The 17,959-nt window shown below is 42.8% G+C and overlaps 1 protein-coding gene across 1 annotated transcript in view; it reads left to right on the top strand.

The window, feature by feature from the left end:
- The window catches only part of LOC139375776 (ZZ-type zinc finger-containing protein 3-like), a 52,901-nt gene that overhangs the window by 24,844 nt on the left and 10,098 nt on the right, over window positions 1-17,959 (top strand). The window contains exons 6-9 of the mRNA XM_071117617.1: window positions 2,868-2,939; window positions 4,344-4,445; window positions 4,803-4,898; window positions 12,140-12,289. Of these exons, the coding sequence (XP_070973718.1) occupies window positions 2,868-2,939; window positions 4,344-4,445; window positions 4,803-4,898; window positions 12,140-12,289 (420 nt within the window). The remainder of the gene's footprint in view (window positions 1-2,867; window positions 2,940-4,343; window positions 4,446-4,802; window positions 4,899-12,139; window positions 12,290-17,959) is intronic.

The following is a 17,959-nucleotide window of genomic DNA, read 5'->3' as shown; positions in this document are numbered from 1 at the left end:
GGGGTATTGTGATGTCTTTATGGGGTATTGTGATGTTATTATGGGGTATTGTGATGTCATTATGGGGTATTGTGATGTCATTATGGGGTATTGTGATGTCATTATGGGGTATTGTGATGTCATTATGGGGTATTGTGATGTTATTATGGGGTATTGTGATGTCATTATGGGGTATTGTGATGTCATTATGGGGTATTGTGATGTTATTATGGGGTATTGTGATGTCATTATGGGGTATTGTGATGTCATTATGGGGTATTGTGATGTCATTATGGGGTATTGTGATGTCTTTATGGGGTATTGTGATGACATTATGGGGTATTGTGATGTCATTATGGGGGTATTGTGATGTCATTATGGGGTATTGTGATGTCATTATGGGGTATTGTGATGTCATTATGGGGTATTGTGATGTCTTTATGGGGTATTGTGATGTCATTATGGGGTATTGTGATGTCATTATGGGGTATTGTGATGTCTTTATGGGGTATTGTGATGTCTTTATGGGGTATTGTGATGTCATTATGGGGTATTGTGATGTCATTATGGGGTATTGTGATGTCATTATGGGGTATTGTGATGTCATTATGGGGTATTGTGATGTCTTTATGGGGTATTGTGATGTCATTATGGGGTATTGTGATGTCTTTATGGGGTATTGTGATGTTATTATGGGGTATTGTGATGTCTTTATGGGGTATTGTGATGTCATTATGGGGTATTGTGATGTCTTTATGGGGTATTGTGATGTTATTATGGGGTATTGTGATGTCTTTATGGGGTATTGTGATGTCATTATGGGGTATTGTGATGTCTTTATGGGGTATTGTGATGTCATTATGGGGTATTGTGATGACATTATGGGGTATTGTGATGTCATTATGGGGTATTGTGATGTTATTATGGGGTATTGTGATGTCTTTATGGGGTATTGTGATGTCATTATGGGGTATTGTGATGACATTATGGGGTATTGTGATGTCATTATGGGGTATTGTGATGACATTATGGGGTATTGTGATGTCTTTATGGGGTATTGTGATGTCATTATGGGGTATTGTGATGTCATTATGGGGTATTGTGATGACATTATGGGGTATTGTGATGTCTTTATGGGGTATTGTGATGTCATTATGGGGTATTGTGATGTCATTATGGGGTATTGTGATGTCATTATGGGGTATTGTGATGTCAATATGGGGTATTGTGATGTCATTATGGGGTATTGTGATGTCATTATGGGGTATTGTGATGACATTATGGGGTATTGTGATGTCATTATGGGGTATTGTGATGACATTATGGGGTATTGTGATGTCTTTATGGGGTATTGTGATGTCATTATGGGGTATTGTGATGTCATTATGGGGTATTGTGATGACATTATGGGGTATTGTGATGTCTTTATGGGGTATTGTGATGTCATTATGGGGTATTGTGATGACATTATGGGGTATTGTGATGACATTATGGGGTATTGGGATGTCTTTATGGGGTATTGTGATGTCTTTATGGGGTATTGTGATGACATTATGGGGTATTGTGATGTCAATATGGGGTATTGTGATGACATTATGGGGTATTGTGATGTCTTTATGGGGTATTGTGATGTCATTATGGGGTATTGTGATGTCTTTATGGGGTATTGTGATGTTATTATGGGGTATTGTGATGTCTTTATGGGGTATTGTGATGTCATTATGGGGTATTGTGATGTCATTATGGGGTATTGTGATGTCATTATGGGGTATTGTGATGTTATTATGGGGTATTGTGTGTAGATTGATGAAGGGAAAGAGACATTTTAGAATAAGGCTGTAATGTAACAAAATGTGGAATAAGTCAAGGGGTCTGAATACTTTCCGAACGCCCTGTAGTCAGTAAAACATTCCTCAAAGTAGCAAAGTCAGAGCTTGTAAGAAAATACACTGGCTAGATGGATTCCCATAGACCGAAGGCGTTTATTCACGGTGGACTGGACATGGCTTTGACTTTCAAACAGGATATTTATTTAACTGAACGTGTTCTTCAGTCAGAGGGCTGCGGACTCAGTCACTCATTTGATTTGAGGGTTTATTACTAACCTTGAAAAACCAAGGCGCTCTTGAAATCTAAGTTTGTCGTATGATAAAGAAAAGTGTACACAGTGAAATGTTAACTTGCAATCTCTCTTTTGATAATTAGAGATCTCTCTTTCCCCTCAGAACAGCCTCAATTCGACGAGGTATGGACTCTAAAAGGTGTTCAAATCGTTCCACAGGGATGCTGGCCCATGTTGACTCCACAGGGATGCTGGCCCATGTTGACTCCACAGGGATGCTGGCCCATGTTGACTCCACAGGGATGCTGGCCCATGTTGACTCCACAGGGATGCTGGCCCATGTTGACTCCACAGGGATGCTGGCCCATGTTGACTCCACAGGGATGCTGGCCCATGTTGACTCCACAGGGATGCTGGCCCATGTTGACTCCAATGCTTCCCACAGTTGTATCAAGTTGGTTGTATGTCTTTTAGGTGGTGGACCATCCTTGATACACAAGGCAAACTGTTGAGCGTGAAAAACCCAGCAGCGTTGCAGTTCTTGACACACTCAAACCGGTGTGCCTGACACAATCCATATCTCAATTGTCTGAAGGCTAAAAATCCTTCTTTAACCCATCTCCTCCCCTTCATCTACTTTGAAGTGGATTTAACAGGTGACATCAATAAGGGGATTATAGCTTTCACCTGGATTCACCTGGTCAGTCTATGTCACGGAAAGAGCATGTGTTCTTAATGATTTGTCCACTCAGTGTATAGACATGTTCAACTTCTGCACAATATTAGGCGTCCTTCCGCGGTCTTAAACATGTCTGTCCATCTCCAGAGGATCCGAGGGCGGCTGTGTTACCAGAGTAAACCTGACACCTTCAACCAGCTGTGGACCGCGGAGGAACAGGTACTTCTTTATTTTGTTAATAAATACATTTAGACTCATTTAAAACTCCTAGTTGTCTCAGACACGAGTGTACAACAATACCATAGAGATCTGAGATCTGCTCTCTTTAAAGTGTCTTCTTTTTTTTATTTTTAGAAATGAGTTGTTTCTGTGTTGAAAGTTATTAGTGAGCTTCCTAAATGAGCTGTTCCTAAATGAGTTGTTCCTAAATGAGCTGTTCCTAAAGGAGTTGTTCCTAAAGGAGTTGTTCCTAAATGAGTTGTTCCTAAATGAGCTGTTCCTAAATGAGCTGTTCCTAAATGAGTTGTTCCTAAATGAGCTGTTCCTAAAGGAGTTGTTCCTAAAGGAGTTGTTCCTAAATGAGTTGTTCCTAAATGAGCTGTTCCTAAAGGAGTTGTTCCTAAAGGAGTTGTTCCTAAAGGAGTTGTTCCTAAATGAGCTGTTCCTAAATGAGTTGTTCCTAAATGAGCTGTTCCTAAATGAGCTGTTCCTAAATAAGCTGTTCCTAAATGAGTTGTTTCTGTGTTGAAAGTTATTAGTGAGCTTCCTAAATGAGCTGTTCCTAAATGAGCTGTTCCTAAAGGAGTTGTTCCTAAAGGAGTTGTTCCTAAATGAGCTGTTCCTAAATGAGTTGTTTCTGTGTTGAAAGTTATTAGTGAGCTTCCTAAATGAGCTGTTCCTAAATGAGTTGTTCCTAAATGAGTTGTTCCTAAATGAGTTGTTCCTAAATGAGTTGTTCCTAAATGAGTTGTTCCTAAATGAGTTGTTCCTAAATGAGCTGTTCCTAAAGGAGTTGTTCCTAAAGGAGTTGTTCCTAAAGGAGTTGTTCCTAAAGGAGTTGTTCCTAAAGGAGTTGTTCCTAAATGAGCTGTTCCTAAATGAGCTGTTCCTAAATGAGTTGTTCTTAAATAAGCTGTTCCTAAATGAGTTGTTTCTGTGTTGAAAGTTATTAGTGAGCTTCCTAAATGAGCTGTTCCTAAATGAGCTGTTCCTAAATGAGCTGTTCCTAAATGAGCTGTTCCTAAATGAGTTGTTCCTAAATGAGTTGTTCCTAAAGGAGTTGTTCCTAAAGGAGTTGTTCCTAAAGGAGTTGTTCCTAAACGAGTTGTTCCTAAACGAGTTGTTCCTAAACGAGTTGTTCCTAAAGGAGTTGTTCCTAAAGGAGTTGTTCCTAAACGAGTTGTTCCTAAACGAGTTGTTCCTATATTAGCTGTTCCTAAATGAGCTGTTCCTAAACGAGTTGTTCCTAAACGAGTTGTTCCTAAACGAGTTGTTCCTAAACGAGTTGTTCCTAAACGAGTTGTTCCTAAAGGAGTTGTTCCTAAAGGAGTTGTTCCTAAATGAGCTGTTCCTAAATGAGCTGTCCCTAAATCAGTTGTCCCTAAATGAGCTGTTCCTGTGTAGAAAAAGTTGGAGCATCTGCTGCTGCAGTTCTCTCCTGAGGAGGTGGAGTCTAAACGCTGGCAGAAGATAGCTGACGCCCTGGGCAACAGGACCTCTAAACAGGTCTCACACACACACACACACACCTACACACACACACACACACACACACACACCTACACACACACCTACACACACACACCTACACACACACCTACACACACACCTAGACACACACACACACACACACACACACACACACACACACACACACACACACACACACCTACACACACACACACACACACACACACACACACACCTACACACACACCTACACACACACACACACACACACCTACACACACACCTACACACACACACCTACACACACACACACCCACACACACACACCTACACACACCTACACACAACAATACATTATCTTTTCAGCTAAAAGTTTGTTCTCTGTGTGTGCAGGTGGCCAGCCGCGTTCAGAAGTACTTCATCAAACTGACTAAAGCAGGAATCCCTGTTCCTGGGAGGACCCCTAACATGTGCATCTACAGCAAGAAGGTATCTAGATATCCCCTCCCTCAGTGGTTCTCAAACCTCTCCTTTCCCCAGACATTTCATCATGTTTTGTAGTCTAGTTCACCTCTGGATGGGGAGAGTAGAGTAGAGGACCTAGGGTAGCTAAGGGAGGGGGGGGGGGTGGCCGAGGAGAGTAGAGTAGAGGACCCAGGGTAGCTAAGGGAGGGGGGTCCCCGAGTAGAGTAGAGTAGAGGACCCAGGGTAGCTAAGGGAGGGGGGGGGGGGTGGCCGAGGAGAGTAGAGTAGAGTAGAGGACCCAGGGTAGCTAAGGGAGGGGGGTCCCCGAGTAGAGTAGAGGACCCAGGGTAGCTAAGGGAGGGGGGTCCCCGAGTAGAGTAGAGTAGAGGACCCAGGGTAGCTAAGGGAGGGGGGTCCCCGAGTAGAGTAGAGGACCCAGGGTAGCTAAGGGAGGGGGGTCCCCGAGTAGAGTAGAGTAGAGGACCCAGGGTAGCTAAGGGAGGGGGGGGGGGGGGGTGGCCGAGTAGAGTAGAGTAGAGGAACCAGGGTAGCTAAGGGAGGGGGGTCCCCGAGTAGAGTAGAGGACCCAGGGTAGCTAAGGGAGGGGGGTCCCCGAGTAGAGTAGAGTAGAGTAGAGGACCCAGGGTAGCTAAGGGAGGGGGGTCCCCGAGTAGAGTAGAGGACCCAGGGTAGCTAAGGGAGGGGGGGGGGGGGGGGTGGCCGAGGAGAGTAGAGTAGAGGACCCCGGGTAGCTAAGGGCGGGGGGTCCCCGAGTAGAGTAGAGGACCCAGGGTAGCTAAGGGAGGGGGGTCCCCGAGTAGAGTAGAGTAGAGGACCCAGGGTAGCTAAGGGAGGGGGGTCCCCGAGTAGAGTAGAGGACCCTGGGTAGCTAAGGGAGGTGATAGGTGGGAACGAGGAGAGTAGAATAGAGGACCCTGGGTAGCTAAGGGAGGGGGGGGGTCCCTGAGGAGAGTAGAGTAGAGGACCCTGGGTAGCTAAGGGAGGGGGGGGGTCCCTGAGGAGAGGAGAGTAGAGGACCCTGGGTAGCTAAGGGAGGTGATAGGTGGGAACGAGGAGAGTAGAGTAGAGGACCCTGGGTAGCTAAGGGAGGGGGGGGGGGGGGGCGAGAGTAGAGTAGAGGACCCAGGGTAGCTAAGGGAGGTGATAGGTGGGAACGAGGAGAGTAGAGTAGAGGACCCTGGGTAGCTAAGGGAGATGATAGGTGGGAACGAGGAGAGGAGAGTAGAGGCTCCTGGGTAGCTAAGGGAGGTGATAGGTGGGAACGAGGAGAGTAGAGTAGAGGACCCTGGGTAGCTAAGGGAGATGATAGGTGGGAACGAGGAGAGTAGAGTAGAGGACCCTGGGTAGCTAAGGGAGGTGATAGGTGGGAACGAGGAGAGTAGAGTAGAGGACCCTGGGTAGCTAAGGGAGATGATAGGTGGGAACGAGGAGAGTAGAGTAGAGGACCCTGGGTAGCTAAGGGAGGTGATAGGTGGGAACGAGGAGAGTAGAGTAGAGGACCCTGGGTAGCTAAGGGAGATGATAGGTGGGAACGAGGAGAGTAGAGTAGAGGACCCTGGGTAGCTAAGGGAGGTGATAGGTGGGAACGAGGAGAGTAGAGTAGAGGACCCTGGGTAGCTAAGAGAGGTGATAGGTGGGAACGAGGAGAGTAGAATAGAGGACCCTGGGTAGCTAAGGGAGGTGATAGGTGGGAACGAGGAGAGTAGAGTAGAGGACCCTGGGTAGCTAAGGGAGGTGATAGGTGGGAACGAGGAGAGTAGAGTAGAGGACCCTGGGTAGCTAAGGGAGGTGATAGGTGGGAACGAGGAAGGTAGAGTAGAGGATCCTGGGTAGCTAAGGGAGGGGGGGGGGACGAGTAGAGTAGAGGACCCTGGGTAGCTAAGGGAGGTGATAGGTGGGAACGAGGAGAGTAGAGTAGAGGATCCTGGGTAGCTAAGGGAGGTGATAGGTGGGAACGAGGAGAGTAGAGTAGAGGACCCTGGGTAGCTAAGGGAGGGGGGGGGGGGACGAGGAGAGTAGAGTAGAGGACCCTGGGTAGCTAAGGGAGGGGGGGTGGACGAGGAGAGTATAGTAGAGGATCCTGGGTAGCTAAGGGAGGTGATTATACAGACACAATACGATGCAGGATTTCAAGATACACGTCTTGTCTCAAACATTTGTCCATAGCAGAAACATTCAGGATATGAAAACTCACAAAAAATTTACAGATGTCGGCGAGTCTATAGCTCAGCCTCTCAATAGGGTTTCTACTGCAGCTAAAACTACGGCCTAAATGCTAAACAGCATAACTAGGGATTTACCCCTTTTCCAGCTGTATCCACAACGTTCCCCCTTTACTGGGACTAAAGAGAGTCTACCAGGACAGGTTAAATCAACTGCCCGTACGTACAGAACACCCCAAATTGCAATGGAGGACCATGTCAAATTTCAGTTAATTACGTTCAATAGTTTTAAAAATGACCATATTTAGTCATGTCCACTTTATTTTAAAAGACAGAGTTACATGGATTAGATCTACTACTCGGGGAGAGGGAAAACATGGGGGAACTACACGCTAGTTATTTAACTCACCACACCTGGCTTAAAACCGGAGCAAGCAACTCGCTAGCAAACTATTAAGGTCAGGGACATCTAAAACTGGGACATGGCTATACGTACATACAGTCAAAGCATCGTCGATAATAACTTCCTGAAATACATTTTAAACATGGCGATGAGGCCAGTCTAAGTCTGCCTCATCACAGAGAGGTTTGACATCAGTTTTACCCCCCCCCCCCCTCTGGCTGCCGGGAAGTTGGTGTCAGAGGTGGGGTTCACTGCAAGTATGTTTAGTTCAATAACGAAGTCAAACAGGAACAAGAAGCAATCTGCTGTTGATGATGATGGTGATGATGACGATGATGATGATGTTGTAGTTGATGATGATGATGATAATGATGCTGTTGTTGATGATGATGATGATGTTGTTGTTGTTGATGATGATGATGTTGTTGTTGTTGTTGTTGATGATGATGATGATAATGATGCTGTTGATGATGATGATGATGGTGTTGTTGATGATGATGATGGTGTTGATGATGATGATGATAATGATGCTGTTGATGATGATGATGATGGTGTTGTTGATGATGATGATGGTGTTGATGATGATGATGGTGTTGATGATGATGTTGATGATGATGATGATGTTGATGTTGATGATGATGTTGATGATGATGGTGTTGATGATGATGATGATGGTGTTGATGATGATGATGATGGTGTTGATGATGATGATGATGGTGTTGATGATGATGATGATGGTGTTGATGATGATGATGATGGTGTTGATGATGATGATGATGGTGTTGATGATGATGATGATGATGATGGTGTTGATGATGATGGTGTTGATGATGATGTTGATGATGATGGTGTTGATGATGATGATGGTGTTGATGATGATGATGATGATGATGCTGTTGATGATGATGATGGTGTTGATGATGATGATGATAATGATGCTGTTGATGATGATGATGTTGTTGATGATGATGATGGTGTTGATGATGATGATGATGATGATGATGATGCTGTTGATGATGATGATGATGATGTTGATGATGATGGTGTTGATGATGATGATGATGATGATGATGATGCTGTTGATGATGATGATGATGCTGTTGATGATGATGATGATGATGTTGATGATGATGGTGTTGATGATGATGATGATGGTGTTGATGATGATGATGATGATGATGCTGTTGATGATGATGATGGTGTTGATGATGATGGTGTTGATGATGGTGGTGTTGATGATGATGTTGATGATGATGGTGTTGATGATGATGATGGTGTTGATGATGATGATGATGATGATGCTGTTGATGATGATGCTGTTGATGATGATGATGCTGTTGTTGATGATGATGATGATGATGATGATGATGATGATAATGATGCTGTTGATGATGATGATGTTGTTGATGATGATGATGGTGTTGATGATGATGATGATGATGATGATGATGCTGTTGATGATGATGATGCTGTTGTTGATGATGATGATGGTGTTGTTGATGATGATGGTGTTGATGATGATGATGATGATGATGATGATGATGATAATGATGCTGTTGTTGATGATGATGGTGTTGATGACGATGATGATGATGTTGTTGTTGATGATGGTGTTGTTATTGATGATGCTGTTGTTGATGATGTTGATGATGATGATGATGATGTTGTTGATGATGATGATGATGATGATGATGTTGTTGTTGATGATGGTGTTGATGATGATGATGATGATGATGATGTTGTTGTTGATGATGGTGTTGTTGATGATGATGATGTTGTTGTTGATGATGCTGTTGTTGATGATGATGGTGTTGATGATGATGATGATGATGGTGTTGTTGATGATGATGGTGTTGTTGTTGATGATGGTGTTGATGATGATGATGATGATGATGATGTTGTTGATGATGATGGTGTTGTTGTTGATGATGGTGTTGATGATGATGATGATGATAATGATGCTGTTGTTGATGATGATGATGTTGTTGATGATGATGATGATGATAATGATGCTGTTGTTGATGATGATGATGTTGTTGATGATGATGATGATGATAATGATGCTGTTGTTGATGATGATGGTGTTGATGACGATGATGATGATGTTGTTGTTGATGATGGTGTTGTTATTGATGATGCTGTTGTTGATGATGTTGATGATGATGATGATGATGTTGTTGATGATGATGATGATGATGATGATGTTGTTGTTGATGATGATGATGATGATGATGATGATGATGTTGTTGTTGATGATGGTGTTGTTGATGATGATGATGTTGTTGTTGATGATGGTGTTGTTGATGATGATGATGATGGTGTTGATGATGCTGTTGATGATGATGTTGTTGATGACGATGATGCTGTTGATGATGATGATGATGATGATGATGATGTTGTTGTTGATGATGGTGTTGTTGATGATGATGATGTTGTTGTTGATGATGCTGTTGTTGATGATGATGGTGTTGATGATGATGGTGTTGATGATGATGATGATGATGATGATGATGATGTTGTTGTTGATGATGGTGTTGTTGATGATGATGATGTTGTTGTTGATGATGCTGTTGTTGATGATGATGGTGTTGATGATGATGATGATGATGATGATGATGATGATGATGATGTTGTTGATGATGATGATGATGCTGTTGTTGTTGATGATGGTGTTGATGATGCTGTTGTTATTGATGATGCTGTTGTTGATGATGATGGTGTTGATGATGATGATGATGGTGTTGTTGATGTTGTAGTTGATGATTCTGCTGTTGTTGATGATGCTGTTGTTGTTGTTGTTTATGATGATGATGTTTTTAATTTTTATTTATTTCACCTTTATTTAACCAGGTAGGCTAGTTGAGAACAAGTTCTCATTTACAACTGCGACCTGGCCAAGATAAAGCAAAGCAGTGTGAACAACACAGAGTTACACATGGAATAAACAAAACATACAGTCAATAATACAATAGAAGAAGTCTATATACAGTGTGAGCAAATGAGGTGAGATAAGGGAGGTAAGGCAATAAATAGGCCATAGTGACGAAATAATTACAATTTAGTATTAATACTAGAGTGATTGATGTGCAGAAGATGAATGTGCAAGTAGAGATACTGGGGTGCAAAGGAGCAAGATAAATGAATAAATACAGTATGGGGATGAGGTAGATAGATAGGTGGGCTGTTTACAGATGGGCTGTGAACAGGTGCAGTGATCTGTGAGCTGCTCTGACAGCTGGTGCTTAAAGCTAGCTTTAAGCACCAGCTGTCAGAGCAGCTCACAGATCACTGCACCTGTTCACAGCCCATCTGTAAACAGTCCAGCTTCAGGGATTTTTGCAGTTCGTTCCAGTCATTGCAGCAGAGAACTGGAAGGAAAGGTGGCCAAAGGAAGTGCTAGCTTTAGGGGTGACCAGTGAGATATACCTGCTGGAGCGCGTGCTACGGGTTGGTGCTGTTATGGTGACCAGTGAGCTGAGATAAGGCGGGGCTTTACCTAGCAGAGGCTTGTAGATGACCTGGAGCCAGTGGGTTTGGCGACGAGTATGAAGCGAGGGCCAGCCAACGAGAGCGTACAGGTCGCAGTGGTGGGTAGTATATGGGGCTTTGGTGATAAAATGGATTGCACTGTGATAGATTGCATCCAATTTGCTGAGTAGAGTGTTGGAGGCTAATTTGTAAATGACATCGCCGGAGTCGAGGATCGGTAGGATAGTCAGTTTTACGAGGGTATGTTTGGCAGCATGAGTGAAGGATGCTTTGTTGCGAAATAGGGAGCCGATTCTAGATTTAATTTTGGATTGGAGATGCTTAATGTGAGTCTGGAAGGAGAGTTTACAGTCTAACCAGACACCTAGGTATTTGTAGTTGTCCACATATTCACAAGTCAGAACCATCCAGAGTAGTGATGCTGGACGGGCGGTAGGGTGTGGGCAGTGATCGGTTGAAGAGCATGCAGTTGGATGCCACGGAAGGAGAGTTGTATGGCATTGAAGCTCGTTAACACAGTGTCCAATGAAGGGCCAGAGGTATACAGAATGGTGTTGTCTGCGTAGAGGTGGATCAGAGACTCACCAGCAGCAAGAGCGACATCATTGATGTATACAGAGAAAAGAGTCGGTCCAAGAATTGAACCCTGTGGCACCCCCATAGATACTGCCAGAGGTCCGGACAACAGGCCCTCCGATTTGACACACTGAACTCAATCTGAGAAGTAGTTGGTGAACCAGGCGAGGCAGTCATTTGAGATACCAAGGCTGTTTATTCTGCCAATAAGAATGCGGTGATTGACAAGAGTCGAAAGCCTTGGCCAGGTAGATGAATACAGTTGCACAGTATTGTCTCATATCGATGGTGGTTATGATGTTGTTTAGGACCTTGAGCATGGCAGAGGTGCACCCACGACCAGCTCGGAAACCAGATTGCATAGTGGAGAAGGTACGGTGGGATTCGAAGTGGTCGTTAATCTGTTTGTTAACTTGGCTTTCGAAGATCTTAGAAAGGCAGGGTAGGATAGATATAGGTCTGTAGCAGTTTGGGTCTAGAGTGTCTCCCCCTTTGAAGAGGGAGATGACCGTGGCAGCTTTCCAATCTTTGGGGATCTCAGACGATACGAAAGAGAGGTTGAACAGGCTAGTAATAGGTAATGATGTTGTTGATAATGTTGTTGTTGTCTGTAGGTGTCCAATAAGAGGCAGCACCACCTGAACAAGCACCTGTACCGACCGTCTACCTTCCTGACGTCATATGAGCCTCCCGTCTTTATGGAAGAAGAGGATGAGAGAGCGGCCTACTACAGCTCCCTGCAGGACCCCGATGGAGACGACACGGTACGACACACTGACCACACGGTACCACACACTGACCACACGGTACCCCACACTGACCACACGGTACCCCACACTGACCACACTACATCTCTACTCCGCAGTCTATCTTCCTCTCCATCTCGCTCCCTCTCATCTGTCTTTCTCTCGTTCCCTCCCTCCCTCTCATCTGTCTCTCTCGCTCCCTCCCTCTCATCTCTCTCTCTCTCGCTCCCTCCCTCCCCCTCTCTCCCTCTCATCTGTCTCTCTCTCTCGCTCCCTCCCTCCCCCTCTCTCCCTCTCATCTGTCTCTCTCGCTCCCTCCCTCCCCCTCTCTCCCTCTCATCTGTCTTTCTCTCGTTCCCTCCCTCCCTCTCTCTCCCTCACCTGTCTTTCTCTCGCTCCCTCTCTCTCCCTCTCATCTGTCTCCCTCCCTCTCTCTCTCCATCTCTTCTGTCTCTCTCGCTCCCTCCCTCCCTCTCTCTCCCTCTCATCTGTCTCTCTCTATCTCCCTCCCTCCCTCTCTCTCCCTCTCATCTGTCTCTCTCGCTCCCTCTCTCCCTCTCATCTGTCTTTCTCTCGTTCCCTCCCTCCCCCTCATCTGTCTCTCTCTCCCTATCTCTCATCTGTCTCTCTTGCTCCCTCCCTCCCTCTCTCTCCCTCTCATCTGTCTCTCCCTCCCTCCCTCCCTCTCTCTCTCTCTCTCTCTCTCTCCCTCCCTCCCTTCCTCCATCCCTCCCTCCCTCCCTCCATCCCTCCCTCCCTCCTTCTCATCTGTCTCTCTCTCCCTATCTCTCATCTGTCTCTCTCGCTCCCTCTCTCTCCCTCTCATCTGTCTCTCTCTATCTCCCTCCCTCCCTCTCTCTCCCTCTCATCTGTCTCTCTCGCTCCCTCTCTCCCTCTCATCTGTCTTTCTCTTGTTCCCTCCCTCCCCCTCATCTGTCTCTCTCTCCCTATCTCTCATCTGTCTCCCTCCCTCCCTCCCTCCCTCCCTCCCTCCCTCCCTCCCTCCCTCCCTCCCTCCCTCCCTCCCTCCCTCCCTCTCATCTGTCTCTCTCTCCTTCCCTCTCATCTGTCACTCTCTCTCTTTCTCGCTCCCTCCCTCCCTCCCCCCAAGATGCTAGATCTGACATTTCCCTCCCCCTCTCTCTCTCCCTCCCTCCCTCCCTCCCTCCCTCCCTCCCTCCCTCCCTCTCTCTCTCTCTCTCTCTCTCCCTCCCTCTCTCTCTCTCTCTCTCCCTCCCTCCCTCCCTCCCTCCCTCCCTCCCTCCCTCCCCCCAAGATGCTAGATCTGACATTTCCCTCCCCCTCCCTCCCTCCCTCCCTCCCTCCCTCCCTCCCTCCCTCCCTCCCTCTCTCTCTCTCTCTCTCTCTCTCTCTCTCTCTCTCTCCCTCCCTCTCTCTCTCTCCCTCCCTCCCTCCCTCCCTCCCTCCCCCTCTCCCTCTCTGATGTGTGCAACCTTTAAGAAACGAATAGTCACTGTTCCCTGCTGAGAGACACACACACACACACACACACACACACACACACACACACACACACACACACACAGACATGTGCTGTCAAAGTGCGTCAGCAGCAAAGCTCAGATGTACACCCTGTCATTCAGTGAAACAAGCAGAGTTAACACTAGAACCGTTAATAATTTTGACTGCTCATTGTTTTATTACTCTGACATGTTTTAAAGTAATGCCCACCTCAATCAGTCTATATAACACACTGTCTGAATCAGTCTATATGACACACTGTCTAAATCAGTCTATAAAACACACTGTCTAAATCAGTCTATATGACACACTGTCTAAATCAGTCTATATAACACACTGTCTATATAACACTGTCTAAATCAGTCTATAAAACACACTGTCTAAATCAGTCTATAAAACACACTGTCTAAATCAGTCTATATAACACACTGTCTATATAACACACTGTCTAAATCAGTCTATAAAACACACTGTCTAAATCAGTCTATAAAACACACTGTCTAAATCAGTCTATAAAACACACTGTCTAAATCAGTCTATATGACACACTGTCTAAATCAGTTTATATGACACACTGTCTATATAACACACTGTCTAAATCAGTCTATATAACACACTGTCTATATAACACTGTCTAAATCAGTCTATAAAACACACTGTCTAAATCAGTCTATAAAACACACTGTCTAAATCAGTCTATATAACACACTGTCTATATAACACACTGTCTAAATCAGTCTATAAAACACACTGTCTAAATCAGTCTATAAAACACACTGTCTAAATCAGTCTATAAAACACACTGTCTAAATCAGTCTATATAACACACTGTCTATATAACACACTGTCTAAATCAGTCTAGAAAACACACTGTCTAAATCAGTCTATAAAACACACTGTCTAAATCAGTCTATATGACCACACTGTCTGAATCAGTCTATATGACCACACTGTCTGAATCAGTCTATAAAACACACTGTCTAAATCAGTCTATATGACACACTGTCTAAATCAGTCTATATGACACACTGTCTAAATCAGTCTATATAACACACTGTCTATATGACACACTGTCTAAATCAGTCTAAAAACCACACTGTCTAAATCAGTCTATATGACACACTGTCTAAATCAGTCTATATGACACACTGTCTAAATCAGTCTATATGACACACTGTCTAAATCAGTCTATATGACACACTGTCTAAATCAGTTTATATGACACACTGTCTATATAACACACTGTCTAAATCAGTCTATATGACACACTGTCTATATAACACACTGTCTAAATCAGTCTATATGACACACTGTCTAAATCAGTCTATAAAACACACTGTCTAAATCAGTCTATAAAACACACTGTCTAAATCAGTCTATATAACACACTGTCTAAATCAGTCTATAAAACACAGTCTAAATCAGTCTATGACACAGTCTAAATCAGTCTATGTAACCACACTGTCTATATAACACACAGTCTAAATCAGTCTATATAACACACTGTCTATATACCACACTGTCTAAATCAGTCTATATGACACACTGTCTGAATCAGTCTATGTAACACATTGTCTAAATCAGTCTATATGACACACTGTCTAAATCAGTCTATATGACACACTGTCTAAAGCAGTCTATATGACACACTGTCTAAATCAGTCTATATAACACACTGCCTAAATCCGTCTATATAACACACTGTCTATATGACACACAGTCTAAATCAGTCTATATAACACACTGTCTAAATCAGTCTATATGACACACTGCCTAAATCAGTCTATATAACACACTGTCTAAATCAGTCTATATGACACACTGTCTAAATCAGTTTATATAACACACTGTCTATATAACACACTGTCTAAATCAGTCTATATGACACACTGTCTATATAACACACTGTCTAAATCAGTATTTATGACACACTGTCTAAATCAGTCTATATAACACACTGTCTAAATCAGTCTATATAACACACTGTCTAAATCAGTCTATATAACACACTGTCTATATAACACACTGTCTAAATCAGTCTATATAACACACTGTCTAAATCAGTCTATATAACACACTGTCTAAATCAGTCTATATAACACACTGTCTAAATCAGTCTATATAACACACTGTCTAAATCAGTCTATATGACACACTGTCTAAATCAGTCTATATAACACACTGTCTATATAACACTGTCTAAATCAGTCTATAAAACACACTGTCTAAATCAGTCTATATAACACACTGTCTATATAACACACTGTCTAAATCAGTCTATAAAACACACTGTCTAAATCAGTCTATAAAACACACTGTCTAAATCAGTCTATATGACCACACTGTCTGAATCAGTCTATATGACCACACTGTCTGAATCAGTCTATAAAACACACTGTCTAAATCAGTCTATATGACACACTGTCTAAATCAGTCTATATGACACACTGTCTAAATCAGTCTATATAACACACTGTCTATATGACACACTGTCTAAATCAGTCTAAAAACCACACTGTCTAAATCAGTCTATATGACACACTGTCTAAATCAGTCTATATGACACACTGTCTAAATCAGTCTATATGACACACTGTCTAAATCAGTCTATATGACACACTGTCTAAATCAGTTTATATGACACACTGTCTATATAACACACTGTCTAAATCAGTCTATATGACACACTGTCTATATAACACACTGTCTAAATCAGTCTATATGACACACTGTCTAAATCAGTCTATAAAACACACTGTCTAAATCAGTCTATAAAACACACTGTCTAAATCAGTCTATATAACACACTGTCTAAATCAGTCTATATAACACACTGTCTAAATCAGTCTATAAAACACAGTCTAAATCAGTCTATGACACAGTCTAAATCAGTCTATGTAACCACACTGTCTATATAACACACAGTCTAAATCAGTCTATATAACACACTGTCTATATACCACACTGTCTAAATCAGTCTATATGACACACTGTCTGAATCAGTCTATGTAACACATTGTCTAAATCAGTCTATATGACACACTGTCTAAATCAGTCTATATGACACACTGTCTAAAGCAGTCTATATGACACACTGTCTAAATCAGTTTATATAACACACTGTCTATATAACACACTGTCTAAATCAGTCTATATGACACACTGTCTATATAACACACTGTCTAAATCAGTATTTATGACACACTGTCTAAATCAGTCTATATAACACACTGTCTAAATCAGTCTATATAACACACTGTCTAAATCAGTCTATATAACACACTGTCTATATAACACACTGTCTAAATCAGTCTATATAACACACTGTCTAAATCAGTCTATATAACACACTGTCTAAATCAGTCTATATAACACACTGTCTAAATCAGTCTATAAAACACACTGTCTAAATCAGTCTATATGACACACTGTCTAAATCAGTCTATATAACACACTGTCTATATAACACTGTCTAAATCAGTCTATAAAACACACTGTCTAAATCAGTCTATATAACACACTGTCTATATAACACACTGTCTAAATCAGTCTATAAAACACACTGTCTAAATCAGTCTATAAAACACACTGTCTAAATCAGTCTATATGACCACACTGTCTGAATCAGTCTATATGACCACACTGTCTGAATCAGTCTATAAAACACACTGTCTAAATCAGTCTATATGACACACTGTCTAAATCAGTCTATATAACACACTGTCTATATGACACACTGTCTAAATCAGTCTAAAAACCACACTGTCTAAATCAGTCTATATGACACACTGTCTAAATCAGTCTATATGACACACTGTCTAAATCAGTCTATATGACACACTGTCTAAATCAGTCTATATGACACACTGTCTAAATCAGTTTATATGACACACTGTCTATATAACACACTGTCTAAATCAGTCTATATGACACACTGTCTATATAACACACTGTCTAAATCAGTCTATATGACACACTGTCTAAATCAGTCTATAAAACACACTGTCTAAATCAGTCTATAAAACACACTGTCTAAATCAGTCTATAAAACACACTGTCTAAATCAGTCTATAAAACACAGTCTAAATCAGTCTATGACACAGTCTAAATCAGTCTATATAACCACACTGTCTATATAACACACAGTCTAAATCAGTCTATATAACACACTGTCTATATACCACACTGTCTAAATCAGTCTATATG

This window comes from Oncorhynchus clarkii, chromosome 20, assembly GCF_045791955.1.
Source record: "Oncorhynchus clarkii lewisi isolate Uvic-CL-2024 chromosome 20, UVic_Ocla_1.0, whole genome shotgun sequence".
Classification (NCBI taxonomy): domain Eukaryota; kingdom Metazoa; phylum Chordata; class Actinopteri; order Salmoniformes; family Salmonidae; genus Oncorhynchus; species Oncorhynchus clarkii.
The sequence above is the reverse complement of the archived record's forward strand: the minus strand, read 5'-3'. Positions and strand labels throughout refer to the sequence as shown.